The 17,587-nt window shown below is 37.4% G+C and overlaps 1 protein-coding gene across 3 annotated transcripts in view; it reads left to right on the top strand.

Moving 5' to 3' along the window:
* The window catches only part of CWH43 (cell wall biogenesis 43 C-terminal homolog), a 67,166-nt gene that overhangs the window by 35,834 nt on the left and 13,745 nt on the right, over positions 1–17,587 (top strand). For all 3 annotated transcript variants that reach the window (XM_060188073.1, XM_007539697.2, XM_060188074.1), the window contains one exon: positions 12,138–12,282. In XM_060188073.1, coding sequence (XP_060044056.1) covers positions 12,138–12,282 — 145 coding nt within the window. The remainder of the gene's footprint in view (positions 1–12,137; positions 12,283–17,587) is intronic.

The raw sequence follows: 17,587 nt of genomic DNA, 5'->3' as shown, positions 1-17,587 counted from the left end.
GAAACGACTCCCCTGCAGGTGGGGATCTGGGGGCTCGAACCGGGATCCTTATGCTGGTCCTTGAGCTTTGTGCCACGTGCACTTAACCTGCTGCGCTACAGCCCGACTCCCTGCAGAAGCTTTTTAATTTGATGTAGTCCCATAGGTTTATGCTTGCCTTAGTCTTCTTTGTGATTGGATTCATTTCATTGAATATGTCTTTAAAATTTATGCGGAAAAGAGTTCTGTCAATATTTTTCTCTAAGTATCTGATAGTTTCTGGTCTAACATCCAAGTCCTTGATCCACTTGGAATTTACTTTTGTATTTGGTGAAATAGAGTGGTTCAGTTTCATTCTTCTGCATGTTTCAACCCATTTTGTCCAACACCATTTGTTGAAGAGACTCTGCTTTCCCATTTAGTAGTCTGGGCACCTTTGTTAAAGATTACATGTTCATAGATGTGGGGCTAATTTATGGGCTCTCAATTCTGTTCCCCACTGGTAAGTGTGTCTATTCATGTTCCAGTACCAAGCAGTTTTGATAACAATGGCCCTATAATACAATTTGAGATCTGGGAGTGTGATGCCTCCAGTTCTGTTCTTTCTTCTCAAGATTGTTTTGGCAATTCTAAGTCTTTTCTGGTTCCAGATAAACATTGGCAGCATTTGTTCTATTCTCCTAAAAATGTGGTTGGGATATTGATGGGGATAGCATTAAATTTGTAGATGGCTCTGGGTAATATATTCATTTTGATGATGTTAATTCTTCCAACCCATGAACATGGAATATCTTTCCACTTCCTTGTGTCTTTTTCAATTTCCTTGAGTAGTGACTCATAATTTTCAGTATACAAATCTTTCACTTCTTTGGTTAGGTTTATTCCTAGATATTTTTTTGTTGTTGTTGCTATAGTAAAAGGAATTGATTTCTGGATTTCAACTTCTTCTAACTTAGTGTTTGTATAGAGAATGCCACTGACTTTTTAATGTTAATTTTGTAGCCTGACACCTTACTGTATTGCCTTATGATTTCCAAAAGCTTCTTGCTGTATTCTCTAGGTTTTTCTATATACACTATCATGTCATCTGCAAATAGGGAGAGTTTGACTTCTTCTCTTCTAGTCTGAATGCCTTGAATTCCTTGCGACTGCCTGATTGCTGTGGCAAGAACTTCCAACCCTATGTTGAATAGTAATGGTGATAGTGGGAAGCCCTGTCTATTACCTGATCTGAGGGGAAATGCTTCCAGGTTTTCACCATTGAGTATGATGTTGGCTGTAGGTTTGCTATATATAGATTCCACTATCTTCAGGAATTTTCCATCTATTCCCATTTTTTGTAATGTTTTGATCATAAAGGGATGTTGTATTTTGTCAAAGGCTTTCTGTGCATCTATTGATATGACCATGTGGTTTTTGGTCTTGCTTTTGTTGATGTGTGGATCACGTTGATTTATTTATGTATATTAACCCAACCTTGCATCCCTGGGGCAAACCCCACTTGGTCATGATGAACAGTCTTTTAAATATACTGCTGTATCTGGTTGGCTAGAATTTTGTTCAATATTTTAGCATCTATGTTCATCAGAGATATTGGTCTGTAGTTTCCTTTTTTGGTTGTTTCCCTGTCTGCTTTTGGTATCAGAATGATGTTGGCTTCACAGAAGCTGGAAGGGAGTATTCCTGTGTTTTCAATCTTCTAGAAGGCTTTTAAAAGTAGAGGTATTAGTTCTTTTTTGAAGGTTTTGTAGAATTCATTGTAAAACCATCTGGTCCAGGACTTTTATTCTTGGGAAGGTTTTTGATAACTGTTTCAATTTCATTAGCTGTGATGGGCCTATTCATGTTACCCACTTCCTCTTTACTTAATTTTGGAAGTCATAGGTATCTAGGAAATTGTCCATTTCTTCCAGGTTCTCTGGCTTGGTGGCATATATAGTTGTTCATAGAAGTCTCACATGATATGTTGAATTTCTGCAGTGTCTGTTATGATATCTCCTCTTTCATTTACTATCCGATTTATTTGGGTCTTCACCCTTTTTTATTTTGTGAGTCTGGCTAAAGGTTTGTCAATTTTGTTTATTCTTTCGAAGAACCAACATTTACTTTCATTGATCTTTTGTATGGTTTTCCTATTTTCAATGTTATTTATTTCTGCCCTAACTTTAGTGATTTCTTTTATTTATTTATTATTATTATTATTTTTAAAATAATTTATTTCTTTATTGGGGAATTAATGTTTTACATTCAACAGTAAATACAATAGTTTGTACATGCATAACATTCCCCAGATTCCCATTTAACAATACAACCCCCACTATGTCATTCATCATCTTTCATGGACCTGTATTCTCCCCACCCACCCACCCACCCCAGAGTCTTTTACTTTGGTGCAATGTGCCAATTCCAGTTCAGGTTCGACTTGTGTTTTCTTTTCTAATCTTGTTTTTTAACTTCGGCCTGAGAGAGAGATCATCCCATATTCATCCTTCTGTTTCTGACTTATTTCACTCAACATGATTTTTTCAAGGTCCATCCAAGATCGGCTGAAAATGGTGAAGTCACCATTTTTTACAGCTGAGTAGTATTCCATTGTGTATATAGACCACAACTTGCTCAGCCACTCATCTGTTCTTGGACACCTGGGTTGCTTCCAGGTTTTGGATATCACAAATTGTGCTGCCAAGAACATATGTGTACACAGATCTTTTTGGATGGATGTGTTGGGTTCCTTAGGATATATCCCCAGGAGGGGAATTGCAGGATCATAGGGTAGGTCCATTTCTAGCCTTCTGAGAGTTCTCCAGACTGTTCTCTACAGAGGTTGGACCAATTGACATTCCCACCAACAGTGCAGGAGGGTTCCTTTGACCCCACACCCTTTCCAGCATTTGCTGCTGTTACCTTTTCTGATGTATGACATTCTCACAGGAGTGAAGAGGTATCTCATTGTTGTCTTGATTTGCATTTCTCTGACAATCAGAGACTTGGAGCATTTTTTCATGTGTTTCTCGGCCTTTTGGATCTCTTCTGTGGTGAATATTCTGTCCATGTCCTCCCCCCATTTTTGGATGGGGTTATTTGTTGTCTTGTTGTTGAGTCTGTCAAGCTCTTTATATATGTTGGTTATTAAACTCTTATCTGATGTATGGCATGTAAAGATCTTTTCCCATTCTGTGAGGGGTCTCTTGGTTTGGGTAGTGGTTTCTTTTGCTGTGAAGAAGCTTTTTAATTTGATGGAGTCCCATAGGTTTATACTTGCCTTAGTCTTCCTTGTAATTGGATTCATTTCATTGAAAATGTCTTTAAAATTTATGCGGAAAAAAGTTCTGCCAATATTTTCCTCTAAGTATCTGATAGTTTCTGGTCTAACATCCAAGTCCTTGATCCACTTGGAATTTACTTTTGTATTTAGTGAAATACAGTGATTCAGTTTCATTCTTCTGCATATTTCAACCCATTGTTTCCAACACCATTTGTTGAAGAGACTCTGCTTTCCCCATGTAATAGTCTGGGCCCCTTTGTCAAAGATTAGATGTCCATATGTGTGGGTCCTCATTTCTGGGCTCTCAATTCTATTCCACTGGTCAGTGTGTCTGTTCATGTTTCAGTACCAAGCAGTTTTGATGACAATGGCCCTATAATACAGTTTGAGATCTGGGAGTGTGATGCCTCCGGTTCTGTTCTTTCTTCTCAAGATTGTTTTGGCAATTCTAGGTCTTTTCTGGTTCCAGATAAACATTTGTACCATTTTTTCTATTCTCCTAAAAAATGTGGTTGGGATCTTGATGGGGATAGCATTAAATTTGTAGATGGCTCTGGGTAATATATTCATTTTGATGATGTTAATTCTTCCAACCCATGAACATGGAATATCTTTCCACTTCTTTGTGTCTTTTTCAATTTCTTTGAGTAGTGACTCATAATTTTCAGTATACAAGTCTTTCACTTCTTTGGTTAGGTTTACTCCTAGATATTTTATTGTTTTTGTTGCTATAGAAAAAGGAACTGATTTCTGGATTTCAATTTCTTCTCACTTAGTGTTTGCATAGAGGAATGCCACTGACTTTTGAATGTTAATTTGATAGCCTGACACCTTACTGTATTGCCTGATGATTTCCAAAAGCTTCTTGCTGGATTCCTTAGGTTTTTCCATGTATGCTATCATGTCATCTGCAAATAAGGAGAGTTTGACTTCTTCTCTTCCAATCTGTATGCCTTTAATTCCTTGCTCCTGCCTGATTGCTATGGCAAGAACTTCCAACACTATGTTGAATAGTAATGGTGATAGTGGGCAGCCCTGTCTAGTACCTGATCTGAGGGGAAATGCTTCCAGTTTTTCACCATTGAGTATGATGTTGGCTGTAGGTTAGCTATATATAGACTCCACTATCTTGAGGAATTTTCCATCTATTCCCATTTTTTTTTTTGTAGTGTTTTGATCATAAAGGGATGTTGTATTTTGTCAAAGGCTTTCTCTGCATCTATTGATATGACCATGTGGTTTTTGGTCTTGCTTTTGTTGATGTGGTGGATCACATTGATTGATTTACGTATATTAAACCAACCTTGCATCCCTTGGATAAACCCTACTTGGTCATGATGAACAATCTTTTTGATATACTGCTGTATCCGGTTGGCTAGAATTTTGTTCAATATTTTCGCATCTATGTTCATCAGAGATATTGGTCTGTAGTTTTCTTTTTTGGTTGTGTCCCTGTCTGCTTTTGGTATCAGGGTGATGTTGGCTTCATAGAAGCTGGCAGGGAGTATTCCAGTGTCTTCAATCTTCTGGAAGACTTTTAAAAGTAGAGGTATTAGTTCTTCTTTGAAAGTTTTGTAGAATTCATTTGTAAAACCATCTGGTCCAGGACTTTTATTTTTTGGAAGATTTTTGATAACTGTTTCAATTTCATTAGCTGTGATGGGTCTGTTCATGTTATCCACTTCCTCTTTACTTAGTTTTGGAAGTTGGTAGGTATCTAGGAAATCATTCATTTCTTCCAGGTTCTCTAGCTTGGTGGCATATAGTTGTCCATAGAAGCCTCGCATGATATGTTGAATTTCTGCAATGTCTGTTGTGATATCTCCTCTTTCATTTACTATCCGATTTATTTGGGTCTTCTCCCTTTTTTGTTTTGTGAGTCTGGCTAAAGGTTTGTCGATTTTGTTTATTCTTTCAAAGAACCAACATTTACTTTCATTGATCTTTTGTATGGTTTTCCTATTTTCAATGTTATTTATTTCTGCCCTAACTTTAGTGATTTCTGTCCTTCTGGTTGCTTTAGGGTCTCTTTGTACTTCTTCTTCTAGGTCTTTAAGATGTGCAATCAGGTTGTTCATTTGTGCTTTTACTTGATTCCTAATGTGTACTTGTATGGCTATGAACTTTCCTCTCAGTATTGCCTTAGTTGTGTCCCAAATATTTTGATAGCTTGTGTCTTCATTTTCATTGAACTCTTGAAACATTTTGATTTCTTCCTTTATTTCCTCCTTGACCTAGTAGTTGTTAAGGAGTATACAGTTGAGTTTCCACATTTTGGGACTATTACTAATCTTTTGTTGATTGTTAAGTGTTAGTTTAATTCCACTGTGGTCTGAGAAGATGCTTGGGATGATTTCAATGCTCTTAAATTTGCTGATGCTGTCTTTGTGGCCTAACATATGGTCTATCCTTGAGAATTACCCATATGGACTTAAGTAAAATTTGTATTCCAGTTTCTTAGTGTGAATAACTCTGAAAATGTCCAATAGTTCGAGTTTATCTATCTCCTCATTTAACTCCCTTATGTTTTTATTGGTTTTCTGCCTGGATGATCTGTCAAGTTGAGAGAGTGGGGTGTTGAAGTCCCCTACTATGACTGTGTTGCTGTTAAGTTACTGCTGTATCTCTTTCAGTAGATGTTTGATGTATTTAGATGGCTTCTCATTGGGCGCATAGATGTAAAAACTTTTGAGTCCTCTTGATTGACTAATCCACTGAGCATTAAGTAGTGTCCACCCATTTATTTAATTTTATTTATTTTAAAGTCTGTCATGTCAGATATGAGAGTAGCTGTTCCTGCCCTTTTTTGTAGGCCATTGGCTTGTATTATAGTTTTCCATCCTTTCACTTTGAGTTTATGTTTGTCTTGTTGAGTTAGGTGGGTTTCCTGTAGACAGCATATTGTTGGGTTGTGTTTTCTGATCCATCTTCCTACTCTGTGCCTTTTAATAGGTGAATTCAGGACATTGACATTTATTGATATCAAAGATTGAAGATATTTTAATGCCATTCTTGTAGAGTTTTAGAGTGTTCTGTCTGATAGATGGCCTATTTATGGTGGTCTGACTGTTTATAGGAGATATTTAAGAACCTCTTTCAGGGCAGGCTTGGTGATAGTTGATTCTTTCAACTGTTGCTTGTTGGAGAAGGTTTTTATGCCTCCATGTAGTCTGAATGACAGTCTAGCAGGATACAGTATTCTTGGTTGAAAGCCTTTCTCATTGAGTACTCGGTAGATATCTTGCCATTCTCTTCTGGCCCTTGGTGCCTGTGTGGAGAAGTCTGCTACTAATCTTATGGGTTTTCCTTTGTAGGTGACTCTTTGTTTTTCTCTTGCAGCTTTCAGGATCCATTCTTTATCCTTATTCCTTTCCATTTTAAATATGATGTGTCTTCGTGTAGTTGAGTCTAGGTTAATTCTGTTTGGGACCCTCTGGGTTTCTTCAACCTTTATGTGTTTGATGTTGTCTAGACTAGAGAACTTCTCAGCTATTAAGTCCTGAAGAATGCTTTCTACCCCTCCCTCTCTTTCTTCCTCTGTTAAACCAATAATGCATATATTATTTCTTTTGAATTCATCCCATAGGTCTCTGTTGTTGTTTTCAGTATCTCTTAATCTCTTTTTGAGATCTCTGACTTCTTTTTTAGTTGTCTCTAATTCATCCTCGATCTTGCTAATTCTGTCTTCAGCCTCATTTATTTTATTTTCTCTCCCCTCTACTGTTTTCTGGAGTTCATCTATTTTTTTTTTACCCCATTCTGATACTGATTTAGCTTGTTCAGCTAGTTGTTTTCTTAGCTCAGCTATTTCAGCTTTCAGCACTCTAATAACCTTGAGATAATTAGTGTTTTCTTCCGGGGTCTCATTCCTTGTTTCTGCATTTCTGATGACAAGTCTTTAAAACTCTTTACTCACTCCTATGATTATTTCCTAAACTAGTGTTTGGATGTTGACCTCATTATTTTATGCTTCAACTTTTGGGGGATTTTTAGCTGGACTCTTGTCCTGGTTCATTTCTCCAGTATTTCATCTTGTTGTTTTAACCATTTTATATAGTATGTTATGAGGTCCCTTTCTCAGTACTTTTCAAATTACTGATCACTCTTTCTTGTATTGACTTGTGTCTAAGTAAGGTAATTAATGGGTTTGCAGTTGTGGAAATTGACAGTTGTTTCAATATTATTTTAATCCCTGAGTTGGAGCTCAGTGGCTTAAATGTCTCTCTCTTTTTTTTTTTCTTTCCTGTAGGCTATGGGAGCCTGAGGGCTTTTAAACTGTAAGTAGGCTTCTTAGCTTAATCAGTGACTGCAGACCAAGAGATAAAGCAGGCTGGGGCAGATATAATCTAATGGTTATGCAAAGAGACTCTCACAGCCCCACTGCTAGGCCACTGAGGTATAGATCTTCTGCTGAGTTTCCTCTTTAGTTCTCTATCCCCTGGTATCAGCACAGGGCCTACCCCCACTGCTCCAGATTCCGAGGGCAGTAGCAATGGGGACTCACAGTTGCATCTGGTGAGTCTCAGGGGATTCCTCTTCTCTCTTCAGCCGTCTTTTTGTTGGTGAAACAGACTGGAGGTGGTGTCTCAACTGGTAAACTGCTGGACTGTTACCAGCCATTTAATCTCTCCCTAGGCTCCTCTCTGTCCATGAGCCACACGTGTTTGCATTCACCAGTGATTTGGTGGGTTCCTAAATTTGTTCCAGTCCTGTCTTGTTAAGGTGTCTTGTCCCATGTGGTCTCCTTTGGTATTCCTAGTTGACCCAGGAGAGGAAAGGAGAGAAACACAGCTGCTGTTCCTCTGTAGCACTGCCTCTGAAGTCTCATCTATAGGTTTCCAGCTTTTTTTTTTTTTTCAAACTAAAGTGTCCCATTAATATTGACCATTATTTTGAAACCAAATCAGACAACTCTTATTGTATGGTACATTGGGCAACTGCTTTCTCTCTTGTATTTTATTTATTTATTTATTTATTTTACTAGAGCACTGATCATCTCTGGCTTATGGAGGCCTAGAGGAATTAATATGGGACTTTGGAGCCTCAGACATTAAGAGTCTCTTTGCATAAACATTATGCTATCCACCCCGCCCTACATTGGGCCACTGAAAAAGTTTACTCATCAAACAAATGGAGCATGTACCATGTTGCAAGCACAATGCTTGGTGTGGTCTTTGCCTTAGAGCCACAGTTCTGTCACTTTCTAGATGGATTGTACAGAACTTCTGTACCCTTTTGACAGGTAACATATACTTCATATATCTATATCTAATCTATCTCTATCTAATCTCTATCTAATCTATATCTATCCATATCTAATCTATATCTAGTCTATATCTATATCTGAGCACTGTTCTGCTCTGGTTTATGTTGGTGTAGGGGATTGAACCTGGGATCTTGAACCTTGGAGAATCTCTTTTTATAACCATTATGCTATCCCCACCCTCCAATAATTCCTAAAGCCATCATTATAGATTTTCAATTGTTTTCCTTTTCTACCGCACTCAGTACAAGAATTCCTACTGTGAAGAATTATTTAGAGATTTCATTTTCTAGAGATTATGGCATATAAATGTGAAATCATAATATGGATGAATTACAGAAAGCTGTATATATTATTAGTTGACTCTACTAGATGTTTTTAATTACTGACTACACAAATATCCCTTTAGAGCCAATAAATAGTAAACAGCAGTATTCCTTAGAAGTCATTTAGGTAAATAGCATTTAAGTAAATTGATATGTTTTAGGTAATAAACTGAGCTATCAGCTAATCCTCATTTTCACATAATATGTATAAAAATACAAAGAAGAAAGGCCACATAGAGCCTCAAGTCTGCAGTTACAAATTTGTTTCTCTTATAGGATAAACTTAGTAAGTTACAATTCTTTGGAATTTTGATTAAATTCTTTTTTTTTTCCAAGCCCATATTATAGGGTTGTTGGACTGTTCATGTAGTAAGAGACAGAAAACCATAAAACATGTCCTTTCTTTCATTCCTTCTCCTTTTTTAAAAAATGTTTTGTTTTATTATCTTTATTTATTTATTGGATAGAGACAGCCAGAAATCAAGAGGGAAGAGGGAGGCATAGAGAGGAAGAGAAATAGAGAGACACCTGTAGCACTGCTTCACCACTTGTGAACCTTTCTCCCTGCAGGTGGGGAACGGGGACTCAAACCTGGGTCCTTGCGCATTGTAACGTGTGCTCAACCAGGTGCGCCACCACCCAGCCCCTCCTTCTCCTTTCTTTATAAGCACACATATAATTTTACGTCTATGATTTTCACTGAATACAATTCATTTCTTGAGAAAACAGCAAAATTCGTAAATTGTTTTCTACTAATATGTAGCTAGCTATAATACATTTCAATACAAAACTCACTATCCATGGTATAATTATTTTTTTAAGATTTTATTTATTTATGAGAAAGGAGGAGAGAGAGAACCAGACTTCATTCTGGCACATGTGCTGCTGGGGATCGAACTCAGGACCTCATGCCTGAGAGTCCAAAGCTTTATCACTGCACCATCTCCTGGACCACCCCATGGCATAATTATTTGATATTTTCTGTACCTGGGTTTGTATCCTTATTATATCCTACCATTTCATCTCCTATGGGACCACTAACTGTTCAAACTTAACTGGAAATCAACATATAAGAGAGTTAGGGGATGGAAACTGATGGGGTTATTCTCCTAAAGCATTGAGAAGCATCAAGAATGGATTGAAGCATGATTTTTTTTTTTCATTTTTTTATTAGGGGATTTAACTGTTTACAGTGTAGTCATTGACACATAGATACAATTTCATTATGTACCAGGACCCCAAAGTTCTCTTCTGCCTCTCTCTTCCCCTCCTTCCCCAGAATTCTTTACGTTGATTCGGTACACCATTAGATGTCATTTATTTTTATTTAAGAACACCATTAACACCTGCCTCTCCATTATTATAAATATTCCATATAAAATGTATTTAACAAGTGGCCATTCTTTTTATGCTTCTATTTTTGAAGATATTTTTCAATAGTACTCAGATATGCAGACATATTTATTTAAACTGAGTCTGGTCTCCAGAGGTTTTCCCAAACTTCTTGGGCCTCAGTGATTTCCATTCAACCCTTTGTTATATTTTAAGCATTTATTTATTTATTTTAATTTTTTATTATTTATTTTCCCTTTTGTTCCCATTGTTAATTTTTTAAATGGTGTTGTAGTTGTTGTTGTTGATGTTGTCATTGTTGGACAGGACAGAGAAATGGAGAGAGGAGGGGAAAACAGAGAGGGGGAGAGAAAGATAGACACCTGCAGACCTGCTTCACCGCCTGTGAAGTGAACCCCCTGCAGGTGAGGAGCTGGGGGCTCAAACCAGGATCCTTATGCTGGTCCTTGCGCTTAACCCACTGCACTACCACTCGACTCCCAGCAACTATTTATTAACTAGCTTTCTACGTAAATACCTGTGTTGATGTACTTCCTGTTTGTTTTTGGATCAATTTGATTTATCTTTCTCTTGGCTATCTATTGTAGGAATCCTCTCTCTGTTTTCTCTGTGTCTTTTGCAACAGGTGTGTCTCTTTTGTGGTTCTATTTCCTACTTAGATGCTTAAATAATGTCCTCCATAGAGACACTTCTCACCCATCAGGGCTGGACTCTGGGCTCTGCAAATATCACCTCCTCCTGATGTATCTCTAGTTTTAGAGATGATGGTTTCTCATTGTTACTGAACTCGTGGTTGCCTCACTAACTCCTGTTTAGCTTCTCATCATCTTAGTCAACATTTCCTTCCACCTAGATTTTCACTTTTCTTAGCTGAACTCTGGTTGCCTCACTAACTCTTGTTTGGCTTCTCATCATCTTGGTCAGCATTTCCTTATACCTAGGTTTTCAGTTTTCTTATCTGGATTGTGTTAGATATGATCTTCTTACTACCCCCCCAAAAAAAGACTGAATATAAGCCGTCTATATGCTTGATATATTTGCCTAGTTGTCTCAATAATATATACTAAGTGCTTAAAATAGCAAATGAATAATGTTTAGCCAGTATTTGATCAACAGAGGCAGGGAGACTCTAGAAAGTCTGTAGTTGAAGGAATCATCAGGTTATATAAGCTTGTTGTGTTCTGTGCAGGTTAGGATTGTCTTTCTTACCAATAATCCATCTTTCTCTCTCTCTCTACCTCTCTCTACACTATCTCATTTCCTCTCTCTATATATCTTTCTCTCTCCCCCCTTCCCTTTCTCCCTCTCTCCCTCCCTCTCCTCCTTCTGCCACATTCTTCTGTCTTTCCATCTTCATACCTTCCCTGCTTCTTTCCTTTCACTGTAATACCGGTGACCAGACTTCAGATTATTGGTAATTTATTCTGATGAAAAGTTGAGCCTGTGGCTGAGTGGTGCCACACTTGTTTGAATGCACAAAGACCCAGGTTCAAGACCCCAGTTCCTACCTGCAGGGGGAAGTTTCATGAGCAGTGAAGCAGTGCTGCAGGTTGGTCTCTCTCTCTCTCACTTCCCCTCCCTCTCCCTCTCCCTTCCTCTTCTCTCTCTTCAGTATCAATTTCTTTTTATCTCTATTCAAAATAAATAAATAAATAAAAATTTACAAAAAAGATAGAAAAGTTAAGCCAGTACTTTTTTTTTTTTTTTTTTTAAGAATAGATATTTAAATCAACTTGACTCTGAGTGATTTGGGGTAAAGATCATGCTATTCTTAGTTGGGTGTTTGTCAGTTGAAGCACTGTATCTCTAGTATTAAAAAATTTACCCATGTAGGAAAAACTCTAGGTTTATGCACAGCTTAAAGATATTATTTGGGAGTGTAGGTACCAAAGACTATTTAAAAATTATTTTGAAAATGGAATTAATAGGTATGTTTTTGCATTTTTTCCAGAGATGACCTTGACAGGAAGCTTCAAGCAATTGCTGTCTCCCAACTATTGAGAAATAGCTCTAATCAAGTGATATTTCTGGGATATATCACTTCAGCACCTGGCTCTAGAGATTATCTGCAGCTCATCAAACATGGCAATGTGAAGGTAACATAACCTGAATAGATTTTCTGACTTATTAAATACAATGTTTCCCTTTTATGGTTTTTAGAAATCTAAATCCATGCAGAGTTCTGGTGGTGGGAATTGTGTGGAATTGTACCCCTCTTATCCTATGGTCTTGTCGATATTTTCATTTTATGAATAAAAAAATTTAAAAAAATCTAAACCCAACAACTTAATATCTATTATAATCATCTACTACTTCGAAGAAAACTACCAAAATATACAGCAGCAATTACCTGTGAAGCTGTCAGTCTAAAAACTGGGCAGGGCTAAGTAGGGAGAGCTCATCTCTTCTCTATTCAGTTGGCCTGCTCTGGTGAAGCAGGTCTGAAGGTATCTATCTTTCTTTCTCCTCTTGCCCTCTCTATCTCCCTTCCCATCTCAAATTCTCTGTATCCTGCCTAGTGAAACAATAAGATGAGAGAGAACAGAAAATTTGTTTCCACTTTGTAGATGACCCAAAGGTAACAAGTTGGTTCTGACTTTTGAGCATGAGGGGACCAGGACCCTGGTTCTTCTCCAAGCTCCATTCGGGCTCCCCTCCCCCATGATGACTTAGTTCAAGGATAAATGTGCTAAAAGAATCAGGAAGATGCTGTATTGTCTTTCATGACCTATCCTTCTAAGTCATATAGTGTGATTCCTACTGTCATCACAAGCCTGTTCATATTGATATGGAAGAATCATAAATCCTAGCTGTCAATTAGAAGAGTATCAAAGTCACATGAAAGAATATCCTATGGAAAGTGAATTATTGTATTCATGTTATAGATAACAATCTGCCCACATTATGAAACTTGTTTTGGTGATGAAAGTAAAAAAATAAGATTAAATGCCACACAAAGAGACTGGCTGATCTGCTAAACACAGATTCGTTAAATGATGCCAAATTAGTCCTTATCTGTGCATGTTCAGATCTATAACACTTGAGTTTTGTCTGTATAACCAGATGTAATTATGCTCTAAGGAACTGACATACAGACACATGAAATTTTCAAGAATCATATGCAGTTGACCTTTGAACAATGCAGGAATCAGGGGCACCGACTGTTACCCAAAGCCCCACAAATAATGTTTGACTTCCCCCAGATGGTAGCTGCACTTGAACCTCAGCATCTTCTGGAGAACTCCTCTTAGTTACCAAACTCGAAAGATGCTCAAGTACCTCATAGTTGACCTTTCGTCTTCTTTAGGGATTCTGTGTCTGAGAAGTCAGACATTGACACCCATGGTTGGTAAAATCTGTGAATGCAGAACCCGAATAAAAACCGAAATCCACATGTAAGTGGATCCACACAACTCTGTTGCTGAGGAATCAGCTATATATACTAGAATGCTAAAAGCATTAATTAATAATTTAAAAAAAAATTATTTTACCAGGACACCACTCAGCTCTGGCTTATGGTGGTGTGGGGGGATTGAACCTGAAACTTGGAGCCTCAGGCAGGAAAATATCTTTGAATAACCATTATGCTATTTCCCCACCCCTAAATGCATTAATTTATTATGAGAAATATGATCTCTTATTTATCTAAATCTCTCTGTACATTTCTTGGCCCTGTGTGCTTTGGATTTTCTTCATGGCTTGAGATGATGTCTGCAGAGAAAAAAAGCTTACCCACTTGATCAAGTAATTAAAAAGAAGATGGGTGGGGGTGGGCAGACAGTAGCACACAGGGTTAAGCACAACATAGTGGGAAGTACAAGGACTTGCGCAGGGATCCCTGTTCGAGCCCTGGGTTCCCCACCTGCAGGGGGGGTTCATTTCACAAGTGGTGAAGCAGGTCTGTAGGTGTCTTTCTCTTTTTTCTTGCCCTCTTTATCTCCCCTCCCATCTCAGATTCTCTCTATCCTATCTAATGAAATGAAAAAAGAAAAAAAAAACATGAAGGAGAACGTGCATAATGAGGGGTTTCTGTATAAGAGAGAAAATGCAAAATGACAGTGCTGTAAACAGGAAAAAAGGGGGAGTCCGGCGGTAGCACAGCTGGTTAAGTGCACTTGGTGCGAAGTGCAAGGACCAGTATAAGATTCCTGGTTCAAGCCCCAGCTCCTCACCTGCAAGGGGTTCACTTCACAGGCGGTGAAGCAGGTCTGCAGGTGTCTATCTTACTCTCTCCCTCTCTGTCTTCCCCTCCTTTCTCCATTTCTCTCTGTCCTATCCAACAACAACAGCATAACAATAACAACAATAATAAGTACAACAACAATAAAGAAACAAGGGCAACAAAAGGGAAAATAAGTAAATAAAAAATTTTTTTTAAATAGGAAAAAAATGTGGTCTTTTACCAGCAAGGCACTGTGTAGTGTCAGGAATGTGCTACTTCTATTGGTGACACTACAAAGTCTCTCTTCTCAAATTTGGGAGCTGAGCTAATCTGTTGTAGAGGATAAGGTATCAGACTGAGTGGGGCTTTTTGCTTTGATTACCAGGTTTATAGTGGTGACATTTACTATACAAAAATGCACAAGGAAGAAGAGTTATGCAGATAAGATGGGGAGTTTAGCTTCAGGCTGAGTTGGGACATCTGAGATATTAATGGAGATGTACAACAGGCAGTCGCATATTTCAGTTTAGAAAGGAGAGGGCAATCAGGACTAGACAGACAGATTAAGGAGTTGAACCACTTGGGTGATCACTGAAGCCATGGAAATAGTGAATAGTGCTTATAGGGTTAGGAAAATGCAAAAGAAAACCCAAGGAAAACCCATGATAGTGTAATTTAATGTGATTATCATGAGTAGGGGTATGAGGGAAGATTATGTCAGAAAAGAAATTAAAGAGAGGTGAGAACACTAAAAGAAAAATCCAGAGAATAGGAAACCATGTAGGCTACTGTATACATTCATTTTCTATCACTCTGTAACAAACTGTCTCAAACTGTAGTGACTAAAAACAAATTTTCTGTTTGTGATTTTATGTTGACTGGATAGTTTTTCACTCTTGTCTGGGTTCACTTGTACAATGAACTATATGCCTCAGCTGTACCTGGAGTCTAAAATGGCCGGGTCTCAGTGCTGGTTGCTGGCTGGTATTCTCTCTTCATATAATCTCTCACCATTCACTAGCACAGCTAGTGCGTCATTTACTAGCTAGGCAACTGTGTGTGTCATGGTGGTGGTGGTGGGGAAATTACTTGTCTTTATGGGTCTCAATGTCCACTGTAAAATGGTGGCAAGTTCTATTGCATCTTATGGTTATATGATTGTTGAAAGGTAAGAACATACCTGCAAAACTCTTTGCCTTGTATGTGGATGGCATTCAGTAATGGCAGCTACACACACACACACACACACACACACACACACACACATATTTATAGAGAATGTGCATCTGGCTGTATGTATATAGCCAAACAAGATAAATGTGTAAGTAATGATCATATATTACAAAAGAATAACAAGATGACATTTTGCTAGTCTAAAATATTGTAGCTTCATAAGAAGGAATTCTACCCCCCCTACACACACACACACACACACACACACACACACACTCCTGTATGGAAGAGGGATTTTATTTGATTTTTATTTAATCCTCTGCTAGTTTCTACTATTATAGTCAGGAGCTGTGTCGAGATTAGCAGTGAATTCTTACATAGCTTTTTCTATTAGGAAGTTTATTAATGCAGAGAGGAATTTTAACTATAAGTGCTTGAGTGAACAGATTTTTCTAAGAAATACACATTTAAATTATGCAGTCATCAAATGTGACAGTATCTTTTTAGGACCTAATGAAATGATAGTTAAGTAAATGTATAATGTGTTATTCTCAATATATACAGCTAAAGGACCAAATTTTTATTTCTTCTCAAAATAAGCCAGAACAGTAGTGTTTTTATTTACTTGATGTTTTCAGCACTAAATTTTTTAAGTTTAATTTTTTAAAATATTATTTACCTCCTTTTGTTGCCCTTGTTATTTTATTGTTGTAGTTATTATTGATGTCATTGCTGTTGGATAGGACAGAAAGAAATGGGGAGAAGAGGGGAAGACAGAGAGGGGGAGAGAAAGATAGACACCTGCAGACCTGCTTCACGCTTGTGAAGCAACTCCCCTGCAGGTGGGGAGCCAGGGGTTTGAACCAGGATCCTTATGCTGGTCCTTGTGATTTGAGCCACCTGTACTTAACCCGCTGTGCTACCACCCAACTCCCTTAAGTTTAATTTTTAAAAGTTACTGCATTTTTATGTATCCAAAAGTTATATGGTAAGTAATTTGTAAGTAGCAGTAAAGATTAGCTTGTAATATATACCGCCAAATTTAAGAAACAGAAAATTAAGAATTAGGTAATAAATTGTGTATAGTCTTTTAGTGAATTAAAATATGCTTTTAATTAAATGTTAATAGTAAAGTTCAGAAGTGGTAAAAATTAAGGTACAGTTTTTAAATTGCAGAATTTTAATATTTTAGTTTTTTATTTTTCAGTACACAAAGTTATAAGTGATTACATTTTTCACAAGAAACTGCCCTTTTATTTAATATAAAATTGAATGAATTCCTTCCCATATAATTGCGAAGGCACTTTTTATCTCACCTTAAATCCACATTAAGATTTAAAATGTGCATACCTTTTAATCCAGCAGTTACATACTTCAAAGACTTTATCCTGGACATATATTCAAATTAGTATAAAATGATATATGTTCTAAGGTGTTCACTGTAGCACACTGATAACAGTACACTCACCTAAATATATGAATGGCCATCAATTAGGAACTGGTTAAGAAGTGAAATTCTATCCATTTAATCAGCATCTTTACAAAGTATGAAGAAAATAAACATTGTCAGAAGGAAACATGTCTAGTAAATATTTAAGTGTACAAACCAAGTTATAAAATTGTATTTACTTGGACCGGGAAGATAACATCATGGTCTTCTGTCTATCTACATTTTGCATTTATGGGTACAGCCAACCATCTGACTGAATCTGCAAATGCAGAATCCATTGATATAGAACCCTAACTATATGGGAGTTAAGTATTTGTGGATATTGGTATAGATAGGGAGGTTCCAAGACCAATCCCCCAAGGATATCCTGGTAAAACTAATAGTTTAGTTTTTGAGGGGCCTAAATTCTTATGCAGATTTATTACTTGTGCTGGGTCTGTGCCTCTACTTACTTGTTTATTTATTTATAAAAAGGAAACATTGTCTAAACCATAGGATAAGAGGGGTACAACTCCACACAATTCCCACCCCCAGAACTCTGTATCCCATCCCCTCTCTTGATAGCTTTCCTATTCTTTAACCCTCTGGGAGTATGAACCCAAGGTCATTGTGGGAT

The sequence above is a fragment of the Erinaceus europaeus genome, chromosome 3 (assembly GCF_950295315.1).
Source record: "Erinaceus europaeus chromosome 3, mEriEur2.1, whole genome shotgun sequence".
Lineage (NCBI taxonomy): Eukaryota > Metazoa > Chordata > Mammalia > Eulipotyphla > Erinaceidae > Erinaceus > Erinaceus europaeus.
Note: the sequence above shows the minus strand (reverse complement) of the source record. Positions and strands in the feature narration are given on the sequence as shown.